General features: G+C 43.6%; 1 protein-coding gene across 1 annotated transcript in view; it reads left to right on the top strand.

Moving 5' to 3' along the window:
• tango2 (transport and golgi organization 2 homolog (Drosophila)) overlaps nt 1–25,065 on the top strand; it is a 224,496-nt gene that overhangs the window by 111,669 nt on the left and 87,762 nt on the right. The window contains exon 2 of the mRNA XM_059994652.1: nt 17,205–17,318. Coding sequence (XP_059850635.1) covers nt 17,269–17,318 — 50 coding nt within the window. The 5' untranslated portion in view covers nt 17,205–17,268. The remainder of the gene's footprint in view (nt 1–17,204; nt 17,319–25,065) is intronic.

The following is a 25,065-nucleotide window of genomic DNA, read 5'->3' as shown; positions in this document are numbered from 1 at the left end:
CGTTTATTATGGTAACTGGTCACATAAGTGGGGATGCATTAAAGGCAAGCAGAATAAGTTATGTATTCTTGCTTATTTCGTGGCAGTTTGTAGCTTGGAACCAGTGGAGGTCACATCTTTGCTGACCACTTAATATCATTGTGATAACACTCAATTATGCTTAATTGTATCTTTGCTAATTGCCTATAAAGGACTTGACTCTTTGAAACAGTCATTTCATTGGAGTTGAGGGTGCATCATGCAAGTATAACAACCCCATGTGGTTGTAGGCTAGCGGCAATTGTTCTGATTTTGAACTAGTTTTGCTGCTATAGATGTTTGTCTGTTCTGAGGCTGTGCTCTCTAGTCCGAGGCACTCCCACTATTGAAATATGTTTTTCCTGTCCATTTTGTCTTTGCCTTTCAATGTTCAATAGATTTCAATGAGATCTGCCCTTCATTCTTCTAAATAATTTAGGACAGGCATTCCTAACCTGGGGGGGGGGGGGCGGGTGGTGTGTGTGTGTGTGTGAGACCATATACAAGTCTGAGATTTGTTATCTTGCAGGCATACTCAATGGGGCAGGTGCCTATCTGTGGTTACTGGAATTATTGAGGTGTTCTTCCTTTTCTTCCTGACATCAATCATTTTCCAAGTTGGTGAACAATCCGTACACCAGGAACTCCTTATTGATCCTGAGTGTGGTTTCATAAATGATGTCTGTAGTTATTGGCAACAGACGACCCATGAGGTTCAAAGGGCTCTCACTTCTGTCAGCCTGCAGTGCCAGAGTCAGATCATGTGGCCAAAGCAGCTGCCTCCCTCTTGCTGTTAGGTTGAACGTTAGAAGCGATTTCTCTGAGCTCATCGTCAAATGAATGAGTCAGGCAAATTGTCTGCAAAGTTCAGTGAAAACAGAGAGCAAGTCAGTCTAGTTTGATTTTTCCTCTTGTAGCCTTTCAAATAATAAATCACTCTGGCAGCTGGTCCTTAGATCATGGATCATGAACACGGTATTTAATTTTATTGCAGTTAAACGTAGAGACTTGTATTTAGGAGCCCTCGAGGCTGCCTTTCTGCTTCACCATGCCAGCATCAGTCAAAGTGACATGAACATGCCTCTTAAGTGTGTGTATGCCAGGCAGCCACTGCTTTGTACTGGTTACACACAAACACTGTGCCCGTTGCAGTTCTCACTCTGGCATCTCCTTTGAGTAGAGTTGGGACTTTGACCCATCATGTTGTGCTAACCTTCTATCCTCATCTAAGATCAATCAACCAATCTAACCCTTCCATCCTACATCAAAGATCAAAGTAAATTTATTCTCAAAGTATATATACACCATACACAAACCCTGAGATTCACTTTTCTGCGGGCATACTCAGCAAATCTACAGATTAGTAACAATAACAGGATCAATGGATGATCAACCAGAGTGCAGAAGCCAACAAGCTGTACAAATGCAAATATATATAAGTAGCAATCTGATGAGATAAGGATGATTAGGAATGTTGTGTTATCCAGTCAGGAGGGTGGAACTGGGAGAAGGTTTGAGAGAATGCTGGAATGAGGTTTTGTGATGGACAGTAGGGTGAGTCGAAATCTTTTTTGGTGGGAGGTAAAGAGAGAAGTGAGTGGTCCTGGGTCGAACATAGGCAAATCTTTGCATCTGTCCTGGGTTGAGCGACGAGCTAGCAATAGACAATAGACAGTAGGTGCAGGAGTAGGCCATTTGGCCCTTCTAGCCAGCACCACCATTCACTGTGATCATGGCTGATCATACACTATCAGTACCCCGTTCCTGCCCTCTCCCCATATCCCTTGACCCCACTATCTATAAGAGCTCTAACTCTCTCTTGAATGCATCCAGAGACTTGGCCTCCACTGCCATATGGGGCAGAGCATTCCATGAATCCACCATTCTCTGGGTGAAAAAGTTTTTCCGCATCTCCGTTCTAAATGGCCTACCCCTTATTCTTAAACTGTGGCCTCTAGTTCTGACTCACCCATCAGCGGGAACATGCTTCAGCGTGTCCAATCCCTTAATAATCTTATATGTTTCAATCAGATCCCCTCTCATCCTTCTAAATTCCAGTGTGTACAAGCCTAGTCGCTCCAATCCTTCAACATATGACAGTCCCGCCATTCCGGGAATTAATCTTGTGAACCTACGCTGCACTCCCTCAATAGCAAGAATGTCCTTCCTCAAATTTGGAGACCAAAACTGCACACAATACTCCAGGTGGGGTCTCAGCTGCAGAAGGACCTCTTTACTCCTATACTCAATTCCTCTTGTTATAAAGACCAGCATGCCATTAGCTTTCTTCACTGCCTGCTGTACCTGCATGCTTGCTTTCATTGACTGATGTACAAGAACACCTAGATCTCGTTGTACTTCCCCTTTTCCTAACTTGACTCTATTTAGATAGTAATCTACCTTCCTGTTCTTGCCACCAAAGTGGATAACCTCACAGTTATCCACATTAAACTGCATCTGCCATACATTTGCCCGCTCACACAACCTGTCTAAGTCACCTTGTATTCTCATAACATCCTCCTGACATTTCACACTGCCACCCAGCTTTGTGTCATCAGCAAATTTGCTAATGTTACTTTTAATCCCTTCATCTAAATCGTTAGTGTATATTGTAAACAGCTGCGGTCCCAGCACCGAACCTTGTGGTACCCCACTGGTCACAGCCTGCTTGGCCTCTTTTTTTAAAAATGGAGGAAGAGGCCTGTTTGATCCAATATTACATGTCATTTTATATGCTGAAGATCAAAGGTAACAGCAGGACAATTTTATAGTTACAGTGTATCTACAGTGCTTCCTTTGAATTACATGTAGTTTTCAAACACCCATACTCCAGACACCCTAAATGAATTTTAATCCAAATTGTCTGGTTTTCAATTAAACTCCAGGAAAACTATTGTTCAGAGCTGCATTTTAAATTTAATCTACAAATTTGAAGATTGGTTGCTGAAGTTAATGTTTGCTATATACCCTTTCTCCAGAATATGCCCTAACAATCTTGAGACATAACCAAGAATTCTGGTGTTCATTACATTCAGTAGGAGCCTGCTATGCACAAAGGTGGCAAACTACATTAGAAAATTAAAATGTGAAGGATTAACGAGATTAGCTTTATTTGTCACATGTACATTGGAAATTGAAGTGTACAGTGAAATGCATCATTTGTGTCATATTTGTGATCTGCTGGGAACAGCCTGCAGGGGTTGCCACACTTCTGGCACCACTGTACCATGCCCATAACTCCCTAGGCCTAATCTCTTGTTAAGATTTGGTGCATGGGAGGCAACCGCACCACCTGGAGAAAACTCAAACGGTCATGGGGAGAACGCACAAACTCCTTACAAATGGCAATGGCAATCGAACCCGGATCAGTCATCCATGGTGCTATAAAGCAATTGTTCCAACCACTACACTGCCACTACAGTAATTAACTGGAATCCCTAAGTAGCTGATTGGCTGCAAACATTCTCGGACATTTTGTTACCATGAAAGGTACTGCAGTATATCAATGCAGGTTTAAAAATAAAGACTGTCCAAGTTAGTTGGAATGATCCATATAAAGTGAGATGGTCTCTTCATGGAGATTAGGTAGTGAGGGAATGTCAGAATGATGTGCAGCAAATAGTTACATTTCTCTCCATGTAGTAAATTCTCTATTCAAAGGGTCATTGTCATTCTGTGCCATGTCCTATAATATAGGCAGGCGATCATGGTCTCAAGATTATGATTGTTCTTGGTAAATTTTTCTTTCGAAGTGGTTTGCTACTGCCGCCTTCTGGGCAGTGTCTTTACAAGACTGATGACCCCAGCCATTACCAGTAATTCTTCTGAGTGTCTACTTGGCATCAAGTGGTCGCATAACCAGGACTTGTGGTATGCACCAGCCACTCATACGGCCAACTTCCAACTGCTCCCATGGCTTCCGTGACCCTGATGGCAAGGGGGAGGGTAAGGCTAAGCAGGTGCTACATCTTGCCCAAGGGTGACCTGCAGCCTAGTGGAAGTAAGGAGCACCTTATATTTTGGTAGAGACATACTTCCACCCCACCACCTCATCAGTAGGGGACATAAAATACAACATTCTAATGGGCAAATGCTGTCATAGGCTGCTTTTATTAACTCAATCTTATTTCACTTGCCACTTGTCAACAAATAATTTACATTAAACATTGGTCTTTCATCTTGTGATATTTAAATTGAAGTTATTAAATCGATTTAACTGGAAATATGGGCAGAATAACTTTAAATAAAGAGGATTCAACAAGATGTATCCTGCTTTGCTGACCCATCTTCAGTACATGCGAATTCATGGTCAGCTCATGATGATTATTTTACATATCTCCCTACATTCAATTCCTTCCACTTTCTGTAAAGAGTTTGTATGTCCTCTCCGTGACTAGCTGGGTTTTCCTCCAAGTGTCCCAGTATCCTCCCTTGTTCCAAAGTTAAGGTTAGTAAGATGTGGACATGTTGTGTTGGCACTGGAGGCGTGGTGACTTCCAGCATATGTTCTCATTGATTTGGTTGTTGACGCAAGCGACACATTTCACTGCATATTTGGAATGTAGGGATCGGACTGGGAGGGCCCCTCTCACCGCCAGCCAGGCGAGGTCTCGGTGCCTGTCGGTGAGGTCTGGCGATGAGGCATTCTGCCAGATGAACTGGACTGTCTGCTCAGGGAAGCACCCCACTGTGTCCATCACGTCCTTCTCCTGCAGTGCCTGCAGGACCTTATGTGCTGACCACTGTCTGATGGCCCTGTGGTCAAAGGCGTTGACCTGAAAGAACTTCTCTACGAAGGACAGGTATGGCGGCAACGACCAGCTGACAGGGGTGTTAAGCGGGAAAGGGGCCAGACCCATCCTTTGTAGCCAGGACGACGGGTAGAATCTGGGCACGTAGTGGTACTTGGTGCCCACGTACCTGGGATCCACACACAACCTGATTCAGCCACACAATAAACGGGCCATCAGGGTGAGGGCGATATTGGGGGCGTTTCTGCCCCCGTTGTCCAGGGACTTATGCATGGTGGTCCATCTGACCCACTCCATCTTGGATCCCCAGACAAATCTGAAGATGGTTCAGGTGATTTCTGAGCAGAAGGAGCGGGGGACTGGCCACACCTGCACCAAGTACAGCAGCCCTGAGAGCACCTCACACCTGATGACCAGGTTCTTGCCTGCTATCGATAGGGAGCGCCCTCCCCACAGCCCCAGTTTATGTTTCACCTTGGCAGTCCGCTCCTGCCAGTTCCTGTTGCACGCCTCGGCCCCTCCGAACCAGATCCCCAACACCTTCACGTGATCAGCCCTGATGGTGAAGGGGACGCTGGATCGGTCGGGCCAGTTGCCAAAGAGCATGGCCTTGCTCTTCGTGCGGTTGACCCTGGTCCCTGACGCCTGCTCGAGCTGTTCGCAAATGCCGATCAGCCTGTGAACTGACCTCAGATCAGAGCAAAGATGGTGACGTCGTCCATGTACAAAGAGATTTTGACTTGGGTCCCTCCACTGCCTGGCAGCGTCTCCCCTCTTATGCCCTCATCCCTCCTGATGGCTTCGGCAAAGGGTTCTATGCAGCACACGAACAAGACGGGAGAGAGGGCAGCCCTGCCTGACTCCAGACCTGATGGGGAAGCTGCCTGTTTCCCACCCGTTGACTTGGACTGCGCTACAGATGTCCGTGAAGAGCAATTTGATCCAATTCTGGATTCCCTCCCCAAATCCCATTTTGGAGAGTACATCTGCCATGTACGTGTGCAATATCCTGTCGAAGGCTTTCTCCTGGTCCAAGCTGACCAGGCAGGCGTCCACCCCCCTGTCCTGCACGTAGGCGATGGTGTCCCTCAGCAGCGCGAGGCTGTCTGAGATCTTCCTGCCCGGTACAGCACAGGTTTGGTCCGGGTGGATCACCTGCTCCAGTGCAGACTTGACCCTGTTGGCGATAGCCTTGGACAGGATCTTGTAGTCCACATTCAGGAGTGAGATGGGCCTCCAATTTCTAATGTCTCCCCTCTCCCCCTTCTGCTTGTACATAAGGGTGATGATGCCCTTCCGCATGGATTCTGTCATGCTGCCTGCCAGGAGCGTAGCGTTGTACACTTCCAGCAGGTCGGGGCCCACCCAGTTCCACAGAGCCGAATACAACTTGACCAATAAGCCGTCGCTTCCGGGAGTCTTACCCAACTCAAAGGAACGGACAGAGCCAGTCAGCTCGTCCAGGGTCAGTGGCTGCTCCAGACTCTCCCACTTGCTGTCGTCTAAGACCTGCGTGAGAGACGACAGGAAGTTGCGGGAGGCTGTGGAGTCTGTGGCCTTTTCTCCGTACAGACCGGCATAGAAGGACCTGCAGATCCTCAGTATGTCTGTCAGCGAGGACGCGACTGAGCCGTCCTCTTCCTTTAGGTTGTGGATCACAGAGCTCCCCGTGCACCTTTTGGAAGAAGAATCATGAGCATGAGAAGATGATCTTGGAGAACTCGGCGGCAAAGTGCTGGGCCTGTCGGCCCTTCACCTGCCACAGTTCCTCCCTGACATCCACCCCCCTCGACTGCAGAAGGAGGAGTTGCTGCAACTCTGTCTGGGGTTTACGCAGTTCCCTCTGCCCCTCCCTTGATCTCTGGATGCCCTTGCGTATGAAGAACGGCTTGATGTTCTCCTCGGTGGCTTCCCACCAGTGAACCAGGGAATCAAAGAAGGCTTTCAAGGTTCTCCAACCTGTGTACTCCTTCTCTAGTTCCTCGATGTTCTCTGGGGTCAGCAGCTTGACGTTCCCTCCTGTATGCCCGGAACGTCGTCTCCACACCCCCCTGCCCGCGGGAGGACTGCAGTGAGGAGGAGTTGGTGACCCACCCCTTTGCTCACTGTGGGTTCGCAGAGAAGGTGTGGAGGAAGATGGAAGGGGCAGTGTCGAGGTTCATCTCCAGCAGCTGCGTAACAGAGGACTCTCTGATCTACGGGCTGTTCCCGGGGACGCACACCGAGACCAACATCCGGTGCTGCTGGCAGATCATCAACTCGGTGAAAGACGCTCTTTGGTCGGCCCGAAACTTGATGGTCTACCAGCACACGGAGATGTCCGTGGGGGAATGCTGCCGACTGGCACATTCTCGGCTGCAGGAGTACGTGCTGAGGGACGCATTCAAACTTGGTGCAGCCACCGCAAGGGCCTGGTGGGGAAGGACCACAGTCTAGGGTTCTTCTCCTGTGGGAGTTGAGGGGTAGGGGGTTTGGGGGTATACCCCCTGAATGTAAATATGAAAGAACAAAGTGCCATGTGGGTGGCAAAATGTTTGAACTTTGAAAATGTAAAGACAGTAATGGTACCAACTGTAAAGAATTGAAAGTCTTTGAATGGTTATTGTATATAATTTTATTTTTGAATAAGTATATTTAGTTTAATAAAAAAAAGTTTGTAATGTAGGGACAAATAAAGCTAATCTGTAAGATCTTTATATTAGATAAAATGTATTTAAGTCTTCCCATTGGAGGAGTCACAGTGGAGCTTCAGTCAACCACACTGAACACTTAAAAATGGAAAATGCTAGTTAGGCACCATCAATGAAATGGACCACAGGAGGCTGTAGACTGTAGGAGACTGTTGGAATCTGGAGCAAAGGACAAAATGGAGGAACTCAGCAGGTCAGGCAGCATCTGTAAAGGGAATTGGACAGTGTTCATTTTGGGGTGAGAGCCTTCATCTGGGCCAAAATGCCTGCTACCCGAAACCTTGACTCTGTTTTACTCTTAATACACATTCTCAGATCTGTTGAGTATTTCAAATATGTGGGAGGAATGTACCTATTTTTCTGTCTGTCTGTATTTTATTTGTGTCGCGCATTTATTTCTCACTTGGGTTGGGATGTGGTAGATGTGAAGAGTTACTGCCGGATCACAGTAATTCTCGATTCCCAGGTTCTCATAGGACTTCAAGAATGAGTGAGAAATTTTGATTCTTCATGAAGTTTAAACAAAGGACAAATGCTAAGCAAACAAAACAATGGTGATAAAAAGCAGATGAAACACATGAGAGATTAAAAGTTGCAAACAAGAGGCAATCTGCAGATGCTGGAAATCCAACCAACACACTCAAAATGCTGGATGAACTCAGCAGGTCAGACAGCATCTATGGAAAAAAGTGCAGTTGACGTTTCAGGCCGAAACCCTTCAGTAGGATTAAAGAAAAGTAGCTGAGGAGTAGATTTAAAAGGTGGAGGGGGGAAGGGAGAGAGAAACACCAGGTGATAGGTGAAACCTGGAGGGGGGAGGGATGAAGCAAAGAGCTGGGAAGTCAATTGGTGAAGAGACAGAAGGCCTTGGAAGAAAGAAAAAGGGGGAAGAAGCACCAAAGGGAGGCGATGGGCAGGCAAGGAGTTAAGGTGAGAGAGGGAAAAGGAGATGGGAAGTGGTGAAGGGGAGGTGAGAAGTTTGAGAAATCGATATTCATGCCATCAAGTTGGAGGCTACCCAAACAGAATATAAAATGTTGCTCCTCCAACTGTGTGTGGCCTCATACGACAATGGAAGAGGCCATGATTGGACATATTGGAATGGGAAGTGGAATTAAGTGGCCACTGAGAGATCCCACTTGTTCTGATTGTCAAGGTGAAGTATCACCTCCCTCCCCACTGATCTCCCTCTTGACACTTAACCTTGCCCCTACACCATTGATACACAGGGCCCTACTCCACCATTGGTAACTGCCTTTTTTAAACTCCATTTTCCCCCTTTCGTCCTGTAACAATTCACCCTCTTACCAATCAGATTTATCTATCTCTGCCATAATACACCCAATGACTTGGCCTCCAAAGCCCTCTGTGACAATGAATTCCACAGATTCACCACCCTGTGGCTGAAGAAATTCATCAGTTTATTCTGAGGCTGTGGCCTTGGATTCTAGACTCTCTACTAATGGAAACATCCTTTCCAGGGTGGCGCACTAGCACCCTGCCGCCGCTGTCTGTAAGGAGTTTGTACGTTTTATATGTTCTTCCTGTGACCGTGTGGGTTTCCTCCAGGTGTGACAGTTTCCTCCCACGGTCCAAAGATGTACCCATTGGTAGGTTAATTGGTCATTGTAAATTGTCTTGTGATTAGGTTAGGATTAAGTTGGGGGATTGAAATGCCAGAAGGGCCTACTCTGCACTGTTTCTCAATAAATATACAAAATTAATATCCACTCTTTAGTATCCTGTTAGTTTCAATGAGTTCTCTCTGCCCCCCCTACATCTCCTCTTCCTGAAGTCTGTTGAGTCTAGACCCAGTGACATCAAATGTTCCTCATTTATTACAATTTTGTGAAACTCCTTTGGACCCTCTCCAGGTCCTTGACATGGAGCCCAAAATTGCTCACAATATTCCAAACACAGTCTAACCAACACCTTATAAAACTCAGCAGTATAAGTTGCTTTTATACTCTAGTCCTTTTCCATCAAATGAGCAGGGTCAAGAAGAAATAGAGGAATGAAGGGTGTGCTGTCCAGGCTGAAAATGGAAATGGTGCTAGTCACAAGAATGTATAATCAATATGCTGGTGAACTTGTACATCTGGCTTCTTCCCTGTCCTGTAGCTTAATGGAATCAAATACAATAGAAGCGATCTCAATATGGCTAACAATAGCAATAAAACAAATCTCTGCAGTACTTTTGACAGGAAAATCCCTCGGGTGGTGCTCTTGAATCAGATGAAAAGACTCTTCTGTACCTGTCGAGTGAAATTACAAGATAGCACATTTCTGAGCTGGGTTATTCTTTATCTTGTTCCATCATTTACACCAACACTTCTTAAATGAGCTCCTGTACCTCCCTCTGCAACTTAGTCACCAAAAGATGATGATTTGTATGCATCAAAAATAACAACTCTACCTCGCTGATAATCATCACTGGCACCCCTCAAGGATGTGTGCTTAGCTCACTTCTCTACTCTCTCTATACCCATGACTGTTTGGCTAGGCACAACTCAAATGCCATCTATAAATTTGCTGACGACACAACTATTGTTGGCTGAATTTCAGTTGATAATGAGTAGGCGTACAGGAATGAGATAGATCAGCTGGTTGAATGGTGTTGTAGCAACAACCTCGCACTCAGTGTCAGTAAGACCGAAGTATTGACTGTGGACTTCAGGAAGATGAGGGAACACACACCAGTCCTCATAGAAAAATCAGAAGTGGAAAGGGTGAGCAATTTCAAGATCCTGGGTGTCAACATCTCTGAGGATCTATCCTAGGCCGAATATATCAATGCAATTACAAAGAAAGTAAGAGAGTGACTATATTTCATTAGTTTCAGGTTTGGTTTGTCACCAAAGACGCAAATTTCTACAGATGTTCTGTGGAGAACATTCTGACTGGCTGCATCACTGTCTGGTATGGAGGGGGGGGGCGACGCACAGGATTGAAATAAGCTGCAGAAATCATGTGCACTAGCCTCCATAGTATCCAAGACAGCTTCAAGGAGCAGTGCCTCAAAAAGGCGGCATCCATCATTAAGGACCCCCATCACCCTGATCATGTTTTGGTCTCATTGCTACCAGCAGGGAGAAGATACAGGAGCCTGAAAGCACACACTCAACAATTCAGAAACAGCTTCATCCCCTTTGCCGTCAGATTCAGAGGTACATTTATTATCGAAGTATGCGACTCTGAAATTCTTCTTCTCCGGGTAGCCATGAAACTAAGAAAGAAAAGAAAGGCAGCGTGATCATCGACCCCCAAATCCCTGCTTAAACGTGCGTTTAAAAGACAAGCACCCGGTGCTCAACTTCCGCATTCACCTTGATGATTCAGTCTCCCTTGCCGCTTTAATCAGCGAACAATTGAAGCTGTAATCAGCGAAATGGAGTTGAACCTCGGCTCGTGCCTGACTTGCATCCTGCCCACCATCTGGTTCACTTGCGTTGCCTCTACCTTCCAGAATCCTCTGAGTCTGCAGTGCTGGAATACCCAAACAATCTCCAAACAGTAAATCGCAGGCTCCAACATTTCTAGAATCACATCCAAAATGACAAACATTCATAAAAAGACATAAAAGAAGTGAAATATATGGTTTCATGATCTATCCAGAAGATGCCGAACAAAGGAGTGTTGTACACAGGCACCATCTTGACCGGACAAATATTTGAATGGACATTGAACTCATAAACATTATCTCACTAGTTCTTTTTTTCTTTTTTCACACTTCTTATTTAACTTTTAAAAATATATATGTATTTCTTACAGTTTTTATTACATTGTATTACAATGTATCACTGCAGCATAAAATCAAATTTCACAACATATGCTAATGATATCAAACCTGATTGTGATTCTGAAAATGCATTAACTGTTCCTTCTCCTTAGCTTGGGATGTGGGATTTTCCCAAGTGTCACCACACATGCCCACAGTGCTCAGTAGAACAACACAGAACACAACAAGCAACCTGACAGCAGTGTAACAAAGCAGCACACACAAATTGTTGGAGGAACTCAGCAGGTCAGGCAGCATCTATGGAAATGAATAGATCGTCGACATTTTGAGCCAAGACCCTTCTTCACGACTGAGAAGGAAGGGGGAAGATGTCAGGATAAAAAGGTGAGGGGAGGGGAAAGAGGCTGGTTGGAAGGTGATGGGTGAAACCAGGTGGGTAGGAAAAGTCAAGGGCTGGAGAGGAAGGAATCTAGTAGGAGAGGAGAGTGGACCATGGGAGAAAAGGAAGGAGGGGACCTGAGGGAAGTAATAGGCAGGTGAGAAGAAATAAAAGGTCAGAGTGGGGATTAGAGGAAATGGGGAGGGACAAAATTAAGTTTACTGGAAGGAGAAATCTACATTTATGCCATTAGGTTGGAGGATCCCAGACAGAATATAAGGTGTTGCTTCTCTACCCTGGCATGAGGAAGCTATGGACCAGCATATCGGAATGGGAATTAAATTATATACAAATCCCTTTCCTCTTTCCCACCCATGCACGTATACAGTCCTTTAACCCCAGGACAGGCTGCCTTCTGTGGCCTCCACTGCCACCAGCAAACACAGAGGTTCACACACTGGCCTCTGGCTAGTGGGCCTCAAATTCCAGACTTCCAATTTGATCTCTGGTGCCTTGATCCTCAGCATCAATCCCAGTACATGCCAATCACCAACACTCAGTCTCGAACTTCGAACTCACTAATTACGCTATTTCCCCCAAGAGAAGTTCAATTCCTTTTCTTTAAAGTATTATTGGATCAGCCTTGTACAGTGACAGGCACTGATTTTCCACCAGACCTCGGTCAGTAATGTCTAATCCCAGATGTGGCTCCACCAGTGTATTTGAAGTGGCTCATCAACATGGTCCTTGTGTTATAGATGTCTGTGAACTTTTAACATAAGACTGAGGCTTTAAAAGGCATTGGTCAGACTGGACTTGGAGTATTGTTAGCAATTTTTTCCCCTTTATCTAAGAGAAGAGGTTCATGAGAATGATCCCAGGAATAAAAAGGTTCTGGACCTGTACTCGCTGGTGTTTAGAAGGATGAGGGGGGAACTTCATTGAAACCTATTGAATGTTGAAAATCCTCGATAGAGTAGATGTGGAGAAGATGTTTCCTATGGTGGGGGTGTCTGAAACCAGAGGACAGAGACTCAGAATAGAACAGAGATGAAACATAGAAACAGAAAACCTACAGCACATAAAGGCCCTTCAGCCCACGATGCTGTGCTGAACGTGCACTTACTTTAAAAATCAGCTTGGGTTACCCATAGCCCTCTATTTTTCTAAGCTCCATGTACCTATGCAGGAATCTCTTAAAAGACCTTATCATATCTGCTTCCACTACCATCGCCAGCAGCCCATTCCACACACTCACCACCCTCTGCGTAAAAAAACTGCTCTGTATCTACTTCCAAACACCTTAAAACTATGCCCTCTCATGTTAGTGATGAAGAAGAATTTTTTTAGCCAGAGAGTGGTGAATCTGTGGAATTCACTGTATAGGTCAAGTCACTGTGTATGTCTAAATTGTTGAAAATTCAGGGCAAGAAAGATTACAGGGAAAAGACAGGAGAATGGGGTTGGGAGGGATAATAAATAAGCCATGATGGAATACGTATATGACACCATGTACAGCCCTGAGATTTATGGTCTTACAGGGAAACTCAATAAATCCATAGAAAAATAACCATAACAGAACAAATGAAAGGCCACACCAACTTGGGTATTCAACTGGTGTGCAAGAGGCAACAATCTATGCAACTAATTGATACATTCATTAATAGACAAATAAGCAATCAAGCAAGTGAGTCCATAGATTGTGGGAACATTTCTTTGATGGGGGCAAATTAAGTTATCCCCTTTGGTTCAAGAGCCTAATGATTGAGGGGGAATAATTCAATAGGCCAAATAGCCAGGCAGCATCTATGGAAAGAAGTTCTGCTCACAAGGATAAGTGTCAGGAGAGACGAATGGTCAAGGGAATCGCGTAGGGAGCGATCTTTGCAAAAAGCAGAAAGTGAGGGGGAGGGAAAGATTTGCTTGGTAGTGGGATCCTGTTGGAAATGGACATCCTATTTGCATTCTTCAGTACATTCTGCTGTCTATGAAGTGAAAGAACACGGGAAACAGACCAGAAAGTTGAATGGGTGGCTGGGCTAGCTTGATTGTCTGAATAGCCATGTCTTGTTTCTTGTTGCTTGTGCAAGGTTGCTTTTTGGAATTGTAACCGGTAGCAAATAATGCAAATTAGTGAAACAGAAGTGAATAATCCAGCAAGATGCGAAATAAATGGATGCGTATTTGTAAAGTTCCTACAAATTGCTGCCTGTTTCACACTGAACGTGACTCATTTATTTGTACCTGGAGGCAATTAACTAATTAAACGCACAAATCAAGGTTTGATAAATATTCATGTCTTCCAGAGCTAATTTGTGTTCCTAAAATGAATAAGGCTGGTGCATAGATTAAACAGTTGAATAGAGCACAACTTTATTGTCATTGCTCAAGACAACGAGGAGATGGTGGTGCTACTCCAGTCCGTGCAAAACAAATATTTACAAAGCATGCAGAATGGCTTAATTTTTTTTAAATTCCATATTTATATGCAGCAAGTCCATAACATTCAAGGGCCATTGGCAGGCCAGGGTGTAGTATTATTCATCTGCATAACAGCCCTCGGGAAGAAATTGTTCTTCAGTCTAACTGTCTTGGCTACGATGTTTCTTATCTCAGACGGCAGGAGCTTGAACAGTGCCTGGGATAAGATGGTTCTTTAATGATGTTATGTGTGGACTGTAGGCATTGAGAGTTGTAGATTGTCTCCAAGTCCAGTATGTGCTGAGCCATTCTAATAATCTGTTGGAGTGCTTTGTGATATGTCTTGCTGTAGCTAGAGTACCACACTGTCGGTATTCTCTCTAACACACATCAATTACATTTGGCCAGCAAATTTTGGGGCAGAATAGCTCTCCTTAAGCACCTTAGGTTTTCCTACTATCGAGGTTATATTTTCGGACCAAGAGAGAAAAAGAGAGTCCTCAGCATGGGAAATCCCATTTTTCTGTCCTTTTGATAGTGGAAACCATGCTCCAAAGTCAGAGTGGAGTTGATTGTCACCTGTGTGTATGTACAGCTGCAATGAAAAGCTGACGTACAGCAGTATTAACAGGCAGAGCATCAGATAAGCAGCATACTTTCAAATTAACAGAAATCCTGAAAAAGCCCCAGTCCTAATTTGCTACATTAATTTTCAGACCCAATGTATTTGCAGAATCTCATTGAAACCAACCGTATTTCAAAATTGCATTGATCTTTGAGATATGAATTTCAAGACAGCAGACTGACTTTTGGTTAGTCAGCTGGCCTGAATCAGAATCAAGTTTAATGTTAGCAGCATATGTCATAAAATTTGTTGTTATGTGGCAGCAGTACGTTGTAATACATAATAATAAAAATGGTAAATTGCAATAAAAATATATATTTATGAAGTGAAATAAGTGAAAAAAGATATTTAAAAAGTAGAGATAGTGTTCACGGTTCAATGTCCATTCAGATATCGGATGGCAGAGGAGAAGAGACTGTTCCTCAATCATTGAGTGTGTGTCTTCAGTCTCCTCCTGTACCTCCTCCCTAATGGTAGGAACAAGAAGAGGGCATGTCCTGGATAATAGAACTCTTAATGATGGATACTGCCTTTCTAAGGCATCGTTCCTTGAAAATGTCCTGAATACTACAGAGGCTCGTGCCCATGATGGAGCTGACTACTTTACCACTCTCTGCAGTTTACTTTGATCCTGTGCAATAGCCCCCTGCCCCCAACAGCATACCAGATGGTGATGCAGCCAGTTCGAATGCTCTCCACCGGACATCCGTAGAAACTGGTAAATTTCTTTAGTGACATGCCAAATCTCCTCAAATTCGTAATGAAATATCGCCGCTGTCATGCCTTTTTTGTAACTGCATCAATATGTTGGGCCCAGGGTAGATCCTCAGAGATGTTGACACCCAGGAAGTGGGTGTCTGGACTTGCCCCATAAACCAGACAACACCCCTTTGTGGCATTGACACACAAAAAAGCATTGTACATCTTGCTAATTAGACCAATTCTCATTAAGTGTAATCGTTGCTCGTCAGTCTCTGTCTATGGATGGAGATCTAAGCTGCGAGATCTGAAGCAATGCTTCCTTGAAAGTCGCATTTGAAGCCACTAATTAGCATATAAACTGTGAGGTGTATTCCAGTCACTTGCAGAAACAGCCAGCTAAAACTAATATTAACCCTGTATGTGAAAAGCTGTGTAATGGATGACTTAGCAAGGTAGTGGTGGGGCAGAGGATGGGAAGTGATTACTGAGGGGGCTGGGGAGGCTGTTAGAAATACATAATTTTGACTTGTTTCTTTCAGTGTGTTCTTCTCCTTGGGCCCTTAGCTCCAAAGTGGAGCACAAGCCGTTGATGACCTCCTGTCTCGAACATCCTTTGAAGTAGATGGTCTGGTTGGAGTTCATCAATGCATCTGTGAGGCATTGCATCCATGATACAGGGGCTTGGCCTATACAGCTCCACCAGAACCTGACAATAGTCAAGTCAAAATTATTGTTATTTAACTACATATATGTATACCGTCAAACGAGACAATATTTGTTCAGACCAGGGTGTAAAGCACAGTAGTACTGTACACATAACACACATGTAATACACAATAGCTTTGGAAAGTACGAATTAAATCTTCAAATGAATTACGCATAGATAAACAAAGTAAAGTGCATAAATTAAATATTATAGGGTACAGAACAAATTAACTGGTGACACTCCGAATGTGTTGCAGCAGGGAATTCACAAGCCTAATAGCCATAGGGTAAATGCTGTTTCCCATCCTGACTGTTCCTGTCTTTATGCATCGGAGTCTCCTGCCTGATAGTAGAAAGTCAAAGAGGATGCTGGATTGATGGGCGGGATCCTTGATAATACTAAGGGCCCTGTGTACATGGTGCTCCTGATAAATGACCTCAATGGATGGTAGGGAGAATCCTGTGATCCTCTTGGCTGTTCTCACAGTCCTTTGTAGAGACTTCCTGTCCCATGCTCTGCTGCTCCCATACCAGGTGGAGATGCCAGATGTGGCAGGGAAAATGGCAGTGTGTAGCAGGAGAAATTAGTATATAGCCATGTTTAAGTATAAGAAATAAGACATTTATTTACTTGATATTAATTGATATACAATGCAGAATTCGTCCTCCTGGCACTTCAAGCCACGCTGACCAGCAATCCCCCAATTTAGCCCTAACCAAATCACAGGACAGTTTACAATGACCAATTAATCTACTAACCAGCACATCATTAGACTGTGGAAGGAAACCGGAGCACCTGGAGGAAACTCACACAGTCACGGGGAGAATGTACAAACTCCTTGCAGGCAGCAGCAGGAACTGAACCCATAAAGCATTGTGCCACGCTAAGTTAAGTATAGGAAGAGACAGGCCATTCTGCTCCTCGATTCCATCATGGCTGAGTTACTTTTCCTCTCCACCGCATTCTTGTGCCTTCCACCTGCAACCTTTGATACCCATACTAATAAAGTACATTAGTGTGATTTTCTTTTTAAGTAATGTTCATTTTGTATTTGTCACAAAGTGGGCTATGTAACTTTGCTCAGCTCTTGTGCTGCTGGAAGTCAGTGCTGTGAATGTTAACTGGCTTTATCAAGATCTCAGAGAATCACTAATTTGAATCCTTTTTCCACAGCCCCTGTTCCGGTCACCTTGGTTCATCTCAGGCTTTGAAGAACTGAAGTTAATTCGAGGTCTCCATGTGTATCATCTTCTTCCACTTCAATCCAAACTCATCTTTTGCGTACAGGTATTTTAGATGCATGCCCCCCAAATGTCAAATGTTTCCTGTAGAATTTCAAATTCAAATTCAAATTCCAATCAAATTCAAGTTTAATTATCATTCAACTATACATGGATACAGCTGAACAAAACAGCGTTCCTCCCAAGGCAAGGTGCAAAACATACACAGTACATTCAAAACAGTGAGCAAAACAAAAACATATCTACTTAGTTGTACAGAATTCCTGGCAGTGCACAGCCACTACAACCCAGCCTCTCATTCCACCGATCGAACACTAGAGCACAGTACTGACAGGAGAGGCTAGTCCCAAACCCAGTACTGGATTCTCTCCTGGACTGAAGCAGCAGGCAAGCCCCATCTTGAGGCCTAGTCCTTGCTACAACCAAGGCATTGCAGCCCCACCCCCACCTGGCACACCACCAAAGGAAACTGGCCTGCAGAGTCAGAGTCATACCGGTAAAAGTGGGGCCTGAATGCTGAGACAGAAATCTGGACATTCAGTGTTTCCATTCAGAGATCCTTCATATGTAAAAGATGATGCAATTAATTATCTATTTTCTTAATAACACAGACACATCCCAGTATTTCTGAATTCCAATGAGTTTCAATTGATATCAGAATCACTGACATATGTCATGCAATTTGTTGTTATATGGCAGCAGTACATTGGGATACATAATAAAAACTGTAAATTACATTATGGAGTATATATCTCAATATATTAAAAAGTTAAATCAAATAAGTAGTGCAAAAAAAAGTGCAGTTCAATGTTCATTCAGAAATCGGGTGGCAGAGGGGAAGAAGGTGTTCCTGAATCACTGAGTGTGTGTTTTCAGCTATGAGATAGAGCAAATCCTGGGTGATGAGGATTCTTAATAATGGATGTCACATTTTTGAGGCATTGGTCCTTAAAGATGTCCTGGATGCTGGGGAGGCTACTGCTCATGATAGAGCTGACTAAGTTTACAACTTTCTGCAGCTTATATCGATTCTTTGCACTGGCCCCACCCCTCCAAATGAGATGGTGATACAGCCAGTTAGAATGCTCTTCACAGTACATCTGTAGAAATTTGTGAGTGACCGGTGACAGACCCAGACCTTCTCAAACTCCCAATGTAATATAGCTGCTGTCTTGCATTGATAAACTGGGCCCAAGATAGATCCTCAGAAGATGTAAGATATCCTAGAGATTTACCTGAGGATTTATCCCTGACCTCTGTTTTACTGTACCTGATTTACTGTAATTGATTTACCTATTTATTATTATTATTACTTCATTTTTTTCCTTCTATATTATATATTGCATTGAACTGCTGCTGCTAGGTTAACAAATTTCACAACACGTGCCGGTGATAATACCTTATTCTGATTCTGATTCTGTAAAGTACTATGCCTGTTGCTGTGCTACCGTGCCATGCCATTCTAGTTGTGTGTTGAAGAAGTTTATCATTTATATCACTGGGTGTGTTTAACACTGGAATTCCACGCACAGAAAGCCCCAAGCTGATTTAAGGCAATGTCAATTTTGTGCAGATTTGACTGTGCCGTATTTTGTATCAATACATCGACCTGCCTTGCTTCACTGTGACTCGTAATTCTTCTTTCACTCTGTACTCAATAAAGAGAAATTTGTTCCAGTTCATTATCTTGAAGATATTGCCTTTGATTCCTTGCTGAAACACTGAGTCAGCAACTACACCCTCTCCTGGGAAGCTGACTCTCACAGAATCCAGTCAAGATGGTGCCAATGAACAACACTTCATCAGGCGACATCTTCCAGATAATCTATTAAACTGTTTATGTCACATCCTCTACATCTAATTTTTATTTTAACTATGTCTCTGGTACTGTTAGAGCCTGTGATTTGGTACTTTGCTGACTCTGAGAAAATTCGCTGACAGAAGGCTTCTGCATTCGAATGGTCTTTCTCCCTCTCTCTCCCCTCTCTCGCTCTCCCTTGATGCTGTCAATGTATGATACAGAAGTTCTGCTATTTATGGATTGGACTGTGATTCAAACAGGATTCTTTCAGTCTTCTGTGTTTTCACCCATTCTATCTTGTTGCCATTTGTGCGATTTGTTGGTTTTTTTGTGCATGATGGAGGAGGAGTTGATGCTTTTCTTTGAATGGCTCCATGATTTTGTCTGGAGAAATCGAATATTAGAGTTGTATACTGCATACATTCTTGCTAATAAGTGTACCTTTGAACCTTAACTGGTTATCAGATTGTTACTGAATTTCACCTGGATACCTGCTCAGTGGCAAGTTTCATATCTTAATTTCCTTTATACCAGCTGAGTCCTCACCTCCTTCTACCCACCTGCAGAAAACTTCACCCAAAACTGCTCTAAAGTACTCTTAGCTAATTGGATGTAGAACATAGAAAATTGAACATTACAACGCGCAATGCTGTGCCAACCTTTTTATCTACTCTAATATCAATCTAACCCTTCCCTCCTGCATAGCCCTCCATATTTTGTATGATGCATGTGCCAATCTAAGAATTTCTTAAATGCCCCGAATGTATCTGCCACCACCCCTGCATGCCGTTCCACGCACCCACCACTCTCTTGTGTAAAGAGACATCCCCCTCCTATACTTTTCCCCAATCACCTTAAAATTATGCCATCATATTAGCATTTCCACCCTGGGAAAAAGTCTCTGGCTATGAACTAGATCTATGCCTCTTATCATCTTGCACACCTCTGTCAGGTCACCTTCTCATTCTCCTACACAACAAAGAGAAAAGCCCCAGCTCGCTCAACCTATCCTCATAAGACATGCACTCTAATCCAGGCAGTATCCTGGTAATCATCCTTAAATTCCAGCTCCCACCAGATTCTAAGAAGGCACCACTCCAGCTCCCACAGAGTTAATAGTGCCCAGTTAAGCAAGACCGTAGTTTTGAACTACCTGCAAAGTATTTTCCCATGTTCATTTCTGTAATTTCCTTCTACCCAACCACTCTAATCTCTGCACTCCTCTTACTCTTGGCTCTTACACATCATAGGTTCCATTGACTGTGCCCTGGCACAAATACGGTCCTGTAGTTTAATACAGATATTTCCTTGCAGAGCTCCAGCTCTTCACATACTCAGATAGCTGTGGCTTTTTATGTCATGCTCATTCAAAACCCTTTAGTTTGTGATAGAAATGTGATTTGTGGTTGTTACATCTATACTTGAAGAAATACCCCAAGACTAACAGAGTCATAGAAAGGTACAGCAAAGAAACTGGCCCTTTTGCCCATCTAGTCTGTGCTGAAACATTTATACTGCCTGCTTAAGTATTAATGATTTAAGCAACAATAAATTATATCACACCCTCAACATTGTAATACATCAAGGTTTTTCACTGGATTGTTAAGTAAAATTTGACCACCCAAATTTTTGTGGTTGGCTTTTGGCTGCCACGTCATGAGCTCATGAATTTGCTTCTCCCTTCTGCTTTGTACTCACTTACTGACAGATATACCTGTCATTTAAGGCAACAATAAAAATCCTTCATCTCTGGCGGTGGTCAGGGCTTCCTGCATCATGTCAGTAGCTTCCTCTTGGTTTTCACTACTGTTAGTCATGCAAGTCCCGGATGGAGTCTCAGAAATACTGTCTCACCCAATTAAAAACAGATTTTCAATTCTTTGACTTATTATTTCTTAACTATCAATTAAACAATTGTTTCTTTTCCATCTCCAATACGTTATACTTTACTACCTATTACGTTGCTGACACTTAGGGCAGCAATGGAAGTCCTCCATCCCTGTCTGTCCTTGGCTACTCTGATGTAGAAGGATTCTTCATTGTTGTTTTCATAACAATTTTGTTTTATCAGTCAGGTTTGGTAGTCCTGAGCTAAACCCCCAAACCTGGAGGACTGGTGGACCACTCTTAGTCTAGCCTCTGCCCTTTGACCTGTTTGGCATGAGTGATCATCCCAAGAGCCAAAGCATAAAACTCCAGCCAACATAGCTGTCACACAAGCCTCCAAACTACAACAGGGTTATGGTCTTCTTGGAGGATTCTCCTTAAACCTGCATTCATGGCAAAGCTTTTAGAATTTTAATTTCTCCTTACATGGTTTGTCAAATGTTAATCATCCAGCGAAACATCTTGGGGTAAAAGGCCCTTCTGGCCCTTCGAGCCACACTGCCCAGCAATCCCCGACTTAACCGAACCTACCAGGTCTTCGGACTGTGGAAGAAATGGGAGTACCGAGAGGAAACCCATGCAGTCACAGGGAGAACGTACAACTCCTTACAGGGAATGTCAGGAATCGAAGCTGGTTACCTGTACTGTAAAGCATTGTGCTAACCACCACGCTACTGTTTTGTTGAGGATATAATATAAATGACGTTAGTGTTAAGTGATTAATTTTGGGGTATTTCTTCAAGTGTTGATGTAACAACAGCAACACGGTAGCATAGTGATTGGCGCATCACTCTTCAGCACCACCTGTAAGCTCGGGGCTCGATTGCCGCTGATGTCTCTCTCCTCAAAGCCGGCCGGTGACATAGTGGCATCCACACTGGACTTCGAGGCAAGTGGTCCTGGGTTTGAATCCTCCCAGCTCCCTGCATGCTTTCATCTGTGTTGGGTTGAGTGTGAGCCAGCAACTCTGCCTCATAAAAAAAACAGACAAATGCTAAAGAAAAGGGAAGGTTGGCGCCTGACGTGCCACAAGGCGTGGAGAGGACCTCAACTCAACAACATTGTCCCCGTGATTGCATGGTTTTCCTCTGGGTCCCCCCACATTCCAAGAAATTATCCATTAGGGTTTGTGTATTGTGGACATGCTACTACAGTATGTCCCTGGAAGTGTGGCAGTCCTCACTGGTTTGATTTGACACAGACGACGCATTTCACTGTATGCTTTGATGTACAGGTGACAGATAAAGCTAATCAATCTTTAAAAGCACCTCATATTTCTTCCATAAACTAAAAGATTTTGAACGAGCCCGACATAAAAAGCCTCAACTAACTGAGCATGTTGAGAACTGCAGTTCAGCAAGGAAATATCAGCATTAAGCTCCGGACTATATTATTGCAATTTCAGGGTGAGGATTTTGTTCTGGCATTTTTCTTCATACTCATATTTTTCATTTAAGTGTGGTGAAAATGCCTATGTGTGTTAACAAGATGACATTTCCAGTGTTTAATGCTTTGCTGCTCAGTGCCCATGAAACATTCAGCAAATCTGGGTCAGGCTGATCTCACAAAGCACCTGGCTCACAACATCAAAAGTCTGCTTTCCATACATGATCAATTTGCTTTACAATTCAATATACAGAGCTTGCTTTCTTCTGTGTGCTCTCTCAGGATAAGATTGCCACAGCTGCCCTTTTTTTTGGTCTAGAGTTCTCAAACTCAATAAAGTTAAGTTGAATCTATTACCCAGAGGATGTGTGAGCAGAAACATTTATCTTATATTATTTAGCAATACAGCACAGCAACAGATCCTTCCAGCCCAATGAGCTCGCGTTGTCCAATTTCACCCATGGGACTAACTAGCCTGTACAGGGCTCTGCAAAAGTCTCAGGCACATATATGTAGCTAGGGTGCCTAAGACTTTTGCACAGTACTGTATTTGTCAACGTGGAGCAGAGAGCGAGTTCCTAAATCTGGGGGGAGCAAAGGATGTTGGAAATGGCGGTTGGAGCACTGCGTGAGGGTTGTGAATCAGGTGGCAGAGAAGGAGCGTCAGTGTGGGAGGGAACTGACATGGGTCACGACACACCCAGCCCTGAAACACCAGGCAAGCTCATTTGATTCTAAACAACTGGTTAATTAATCATTACAGAATGTCTCTCTGGTTCTTCCAGCTCCTTCCCTTTTCCCTTCCCTTTTTCCCAACCATGATTCCCCTCTCCCTGTCCACAATAGAGACCCATATCAGAATCAAGTTTATCATCAATCACGTATGTCAGGAAATTTCTGTTTTTTGTGGACGCAGTACAGTGCAATGCATAAAATTACTGCAGTACTGTGCTAAAATCATAGGCACCCTAGCAATATATATGTGCCTAGAACTTTTGCACAGTACTTGTATGTCATTGGACTGTGGGAGGAAACTGGAGCACCCAGAGGAAACCCATGGCGTCACAGGGAGAACATGCAGTCTCCTTACAAGCAGCGACGGGAATTGAACCGGAGTCTGCCTCCCAGCCATTCTCCAGAAGATGGAGATTAACACCTTGTGTCTCCTCACTTTATAGACCTGTTTCATACCTTTTACACTTTGGCAAACCCACCTATGTCCCCACCTCAATTCATCTGAATCCAAAAGTGAGTTTCTCATCACATATTTTGCGCAATCATTTGCCTGTACTGCACTTTTTCAGCAGCCTTTACACTTTACTTTGCATTTTTATTGTTCACCTTATTCTAGCTCAATGTATTGTGTAGTGATTTAATCTGTATGACAGCTTTCACTTGCTAATAGCCTAGTTCATCCTTGGGTAAAGGCCTCCCCACCATTAAGCATATCTACACGAAGTGTTGTCGTAGGAAAGCTGGATCCATCATCAGGGACCCCCACCACCCAGGACATGCTCTCTCTTCATTGCTGCCATCAGAAAGGATATACAGGAACCTCAGGATTCACACCACCAGATTCAGGAACAGTTATTACCCCTCAACCAAAGGGGCTAACTTCACCCAACTTCTCTTGTCTCATCATTGAAATGTTTCCACAACCTATGGATTCGCTTTCAAGGGATCATCATCTCATGGTCTCGATACTCATTACTTATTTATCTATTATTATTATTATTTATTATTGCTATTTATTTATTTTTGTATTTGCGCAGTTTGTTGTCTTTTGCACACTGGTTGAATGCCCAAGTTGGTGCAAATTTTCATTGATTCTGTTATGGTTATTTCTCTACAGATTTATTGAGTATGCCCACAAGACAATGAACCTCAGGCCTGTATGTGGTAACATATAGTATCAGAATCAGAATCAGGTTTATTATCCCCGGCATGTGTCATGAAATTTGTTAACTTAGCAGCAGCAGATCAGTACAATACATAATATAGAAGAAAATAAATCAATCAATTACAGTATATGTATATTGAATAGATTAAAAATCATGCAAAAACAGAATTAATATATATTTAAGAAGTAAGGTAATGTTCACAGGTTCAAAAAGAAGCTGTTCCTGAATTGCTGAGTGTGTGCCTTCAGGCTTCTGTACCTCCTACCTGATGGTAACAGTGAGAAAAGGGCATGCCCTAGGTGCTGGAGATCCTTAATAATGGATACTGCATTTCTAAGACACCACTCCATAAAAATGTCCTGGGTACTTTGTAGACTAGTACCCAAGATGGAGCTGACTAAATTTACGCCCCTCTGCAGCAGCTTTCAGTCCAGCTCAGTAGCGCCCCCCACCCCCACCCCAACACCAGAGAGTGATGCAGCCTGTCAGAATGCTCTTCATGGTACATCTATAGAAGTTTTTGAGTGTTTTTGTTGACATACCCAATCTCTTCAAGCTTCTAATGAATATAATTTGATATTAAAATTACTTTGAACTCTGGAAAATCTGTTGCAAACCTACACTTGTCCAGTTGTTGCCTGTGATCATGCCTGTTTTAAGTTGCTGCTCCATGGGTAGTTTGGCCTTCATCTGAAATTCCATCCTTAAACCTTCTAAAGGTTTAAAGATTCTTCTAAAGTTATACCACTTTGAACACTGTCATCTATCTTAAGCAAGTCTCCAAACAATTCCGAGTCTGATTTAATACTTAACTTAGA

This window comes from Hypanus sabinus, chromosome 18 (assembly GCF_030144855.1).
Source record: "Hypanus sabinus isolate sHypSab1 chromosome 18, sHypSab1.hap1, whole genome shotgun sequence".
NCBI classification, from domain to species: Eukaryota; Metazoa; Chordata; class Chondrichthyes; order Myliobatiformes; family Dasyatidae; genus Hypanus; species Hypanus sabinus.
Note: the sequence above shows the minus strand (reverse complement) of the source record. Positions and strands in the feature narration are given on the sequence as shown.